Here is a 5,000-nt window from a genome sequence, read left to right on the forward strand (position 1 = left end):
CACACACTCCTACATGCACACACACTCCTACATACGCACACACTCTTACATGCACACACTCCTACATGCACACACATTCCTACATGCACACACTCCTACATGCACACACACTCCTACATGCACACACATTCCTACATGCACACACTCCTACATGCACACACACTCCTACATGCACACACACTCCTACATGCACACACACTCCTACATGCACACACACTCCTACATGCACACACACTCTTACATGCACACACTCCTACATGCACACACACTCCTACATGCACACACACTCCTACATGCACACACACTCCTACATGCACACACACTCTTACATGCACACACTCCTACATGCACACACTCCTACATGAACACACACTCCTACATGCACACACACTCCTACATACACACACACTCCTACACGCACACACACTCCTACACGCACACACACTATTACATGCACACACACTCCTACATGCACACACACTCCTACATGCACACACACTCCTACATGCACACACACTCCTACATGCACACACACTCCTACATGCACACACACTCCTACATGCACACACACTCCTACATGCACACACACTCCTACATGCACACACACTCCTACATACACACACACTCCTACATACACACACACTCCTACATGCACACACACACACACACTCCTACATGAACACACACTCCTACATGAACACACACTCCTACATGCACACACACACACCCACATGTATACACACTCCTACATGCACACACACTCCTACATGCACACACACTCCTACATGCACACACACTCCTACATGCACACACACTCCTACATGCACACACACTCCTACATGCACACACACTCCTACATGCACACACACTCCTACATGCACACACACTCCTACATGCACACACACTCCTACATGCACACACACTCCTACATGCACACACACTCTTACATGCACACACATTCCTACATGTGCACACACTCCTACATGCACACACACTCATACATGCACACGCACTCCTACATGCACACACACTGCTATGTGCACACACACTCCAACATGCACACACACTCCAACATGCACACAAACTCCTACATGCACACATACTCCTACATGCACCCACACTCCTACGTGCATAAATACTCCTACATGCACACACACTCACACCTGCACACATACTCACTCCTGCACACATACTTATACCTACATGCACACACACTCCTACATGCGCACACATTCCTACATACGCACACACTCCTACATGCACACACACTCACACCTGCACACATACTCACACCTGCACACATACTCATACCTGCACACATGCTCACACCTGCACACACATTCACACCTGTACACACACATACCTGCACACACACCTATACCTGCATACACACACACACCTGCTCACACACACACACCTGCTCACACACTCTCTCTCTATCTCTCTATCTCTCTATCTCTCTCTCACACTAACTCTTATACTTAATTTCCCATCCCATTGTATTCCTTGCTAAAATGTCGCCTGTGTTGCAGGACTATGCAACAAGACTAGCCAAGATGAAGCCCCGTCTAGTAAGACCCGGTGCTAGGTCCAAGCCAGTGCTTCCAGCTAGGGTAGAATTGGTGGGTTCATCTGAAGATATTCCAACTCCACATGAACCCCAAGTACTCCCAGCAGGTCCTGAACTGAAGGTCGTTGAAGAGAAGAAATTGCCGTCCTCAGAAAGTGGTAGCCGGACCAAGATCCTGCTCCTGAGGAAGCAGTTGGAGGAAAACCGGCTCAAGTTTGAGAAGCAACAGAAAGAGAATGCAGAGAAGCGGGCGACTATGGAGGAGATGAAGCAGAGGATCGATCGGCTGCGCACAGAGGTGGAGCAGCGTGACACCGTGATCCGCTCTCTGCAGGAGGGCCAGGGACCTGCACAGGAGGAGCCCAGCACACAGAAGCTCTACCAGCAGATTGTGTACAAGGACAACACCATTCTGGAGCTGACACAGAAGTTGAGCAATTTAGAAGCAATCATACAGGAACAACAGGAAACACTAGGTGAGAAGGACAAGGTGATCGAAGCTCGCACAGAGGCTGTGTCCCTCATTGCCAAGTCCCAGGAAGAAAAGGGACGTAAAACATTTGAGGAACTGGAGGAGATGAGACTGCAGATGAAGAAAATGCAGGAAGATTTTATCAATAAAGAGCAAGAGTTCATCTCCACAAGAGATTCTTTATCAAGAGAACTTACCGATAAGGCAAAGAAGGTTACCCAGTTAGAAGAAAACAACCGGCGTTTGGAAAATCTCCGTTTTGAATTGAGCACCAGAAATGCTGAGCTTCAAGAAAAGATTGTCACACTCCAGACAGATGTGAAGGTACTGAGAGACCAGTCTGAAGGAGACAGGACATCCATTGCAGAAAAGGACAACCTTTTGCAGGATCTCAAACAGAAGCTGGTGAGAGCTGAGGCACATGGACAGAAGAAGCTCAAAGCCTTGGAGAAACAGATCAGGGCTATCAAGCAAGATGGCAATGCAGGAGAACAGATCTTAGAACTCCAGAATAGTATAGCCGAGCTAGAGGAAGAAAAGGGAAACCTCCAGCTAAAGCTTGTCGATTTCGATGACCTGAAGGTTGCCAACGAAAAGCTCACCAATCAGAGAAGCAAGCTTGAAGAGCAAGTAAAGCAACTCAACGGTGACATAGACTCACAGCTAAGTGCAATAACACAGCTAGAGGCTGAGAAGATCAAGCTGGTAGAGGAAACGAACGAACGTGAGAACCGCATTTTCGACCTAGAGTCAGAACTGACCACGACCAAGACGAGCCTTTCAGAAGTCACGCAGGCTAAGGTGACCCTCGAGCTTCGCCTGTGTGAGGTGGAGGAGCAGAGGGACTTGGCAGAGAAAGCGAAGCTGGAACTCGAATCCCAGATGTCTGAATCAGGGATGTCCTCAGTGGAGCAGCTGCTGGCTGAGAAGGGCAGCCTTGAGGAGACTATACAGAGCCTCACTAAGGAGAAAGAAGAGTGGGAGAGCAAGTATGCCAGCCAAGTTGACACAGTGCGAGAATGTGAAGAGAAAGTTAAGTCAGCCATGGAAGTGAAGGATTCCAAAAGCAGGGAGTGCAAACGACTCATGAACATCCTCACAGACAAAGAGAATGCCATTGCTACCTTGTCCATACAGATTGATAAGCACAATGAAGTAGTGGCAAGCATCTCAGAGAAATTGAAGTCATCTCAAGCAGAAATTGAGAGGAGACAATCAGAACTGGAAGAGGTGAGTTACAAGCTCCAAGAGGAGACCAAGAAGTTCCATGAGGCATCAGAAGCTGTATCCAGCCTGGAGAAAGAACTGTCGTCCATTCAATCTCAAAAGCAGTCCGTCCTGGCAGAATTGGAGTCGGCCAGAGAAAGCATGAACAGATCCGTAAATGAGAAGAACATAACAATCCAAAATCTTGTAGGAGAAGTATCAGACCTTCAGAATCATGTCAAGGCCAAAGAAAAGGTTATTAATGATTACATAGATAGACTAGAGCAGATGGAATCACAAGTTAACATTAGAGACGAGAATATTGAGTCACTCCATTCAACAGTTATAAAGATGCAGGAAGATTTATCCAAGAAGAATGGTGAAATAGAGAAACTGAAAAAGGAAGTTTCCAACTCACTTCAAGAGTTGCAGACCTCTAAAACAACTTCAGAATTTGAATTAGATTCCATGTCAGCCATGTTGAATGATGCAAAGAATCAGTTAGAGGGTGCACAGACTGAATTAGCTGTGAAAGGCAGAGAAATCCAGAATAACCAGAAAGTCATTTCAAAATATGAACAGGAAATGTGCGAGAAAAACCAACTTTTTGACGAACTGCAGGCTAAAGTCACGAGCTTAGAGACTAACATAGCATCTCTCAATTCTGCTTTGTCAGAGAAGGAGATGGTAATAGTAAATCTTCAAATGGAACTAGAAGAAAAATCTATGCATGTGGAAAACCTGTCTGCCCAACAACAGGGATTAGAGCAAAGATTGCATCACCTTCAAGAGGAAAACTCGTCAATAAAAGAGAGAAGTGCAGCGACTGATGAGGAGCTTAACAACCTGAGAGAGGTGGTGCAACAAAAGGAAGAAAGTGTGTCTAGTCTGGAATCGGAAATGACCTCAAAAGCAGACCAGCAGAGCAGAGACATCAATGAATTACAACAAACACTAACAGAGAAAGAGCAATACATCATGACAATGGAAGCAACACTAGAAAGCCTTAAAAATGATGTTACAGCTAAGGCTTCTGAGCTGGAGAAGTGGGAGAGTGAAGCCTCTGAAAAGAATGAGAGAATCAACCTGTTGACTACCCAGCTAGAGAGCATTCAGTTGCAAGGTTCCGAGAAGGATGGCATTGTCAGTGATTTGCACGCACAGCTTAGCCAGTATCAAGAACATTTGAGTGCAGCACAGGATCAATATACCCACATAAACACTCAGTTTGTGCATCTACAAGAACAGTTTTCTGTGAATGAGAAACAGCTTTTAGAAATAAGACACCAATTAAGTGAAACTCAGAGTCACTTTGAGCATGTACAGAATCAGCTTGCAGAGGCTCAGAAGGAGCTGGCTCAAGCACAAAGCCAGTTGCAGGAGACGCAAGTGAATTATGAAAAGGTCACTGATCTAGCCTCCCAGTTTGAGGAACAACTTCGTACTAAGACAGAAAGCATTGAGACCATGGAGAAGCAGATGCACAGTCAACAGGATGCAACCAGTCAGGAGTCAGAAGCTCTGAAGGTAGAGGTAGACCACCTTAGAGCAGAAGTTAATAGACTGAACACAGAGCTAACATCAGCAAGAGAACTCAGCCAAAGTTTAGAGTCAGGAAGCTCTAATGCCCAACAATGGATCAGTCAGCTGCAGCAGGAGGTAGAACAGTTGAGATCAGCCCATGACACAGCTCAGCAGCAGTTGATAGCTACCAAGGAGGAACTAGATTCTAGGGCTCTTGAGCTCGAACAG

General features: G+C 46.2%; 1 protein-coding gene across 4 annotated transcripts in view; it reads left to right on the forward strand.

The window, feature by feature from the left end:
* Positions 1–5,000, forward strand: part of LOC122244718 (uncharacterized) — a 26,571-nt gene that overhangs the window by 7,375 nt on the left and 14,196 nt on the right. For all 4 annotated transcript variants that reach the window (XM_086534580.1, XM_086534581.1, XM_086534582.1 and 1 more), the window contains exon 4: positions 1,533–5,000. This exon is cut by the window's right edge and continues 2,049 nt beyond it. In XM_086534580.1, the coding sequence (XP_086390706.1) occupies positions 1,533–5,000 (3,468 nt within the window). The remainder of the gene's footprint in view (positions 1–1,532) is intronic.

The sequence above is a fragment of the Penaeus japonicus genome, unplaced genomic scaffold (assembly GCF_977035675.1).
Source record: "Penaeus japonicus unplaced genomic scaffold, GWHDUDI00000001_assembly GWHDUDI00000041, whole genome shotgun sequence".
Taxonomy (NCBI): Eukaryota; Metazoa; Arthropoda; class Malacostraca; order Decapoda; family Penaeidae; genus Penaeus; species Penaeus japonicus.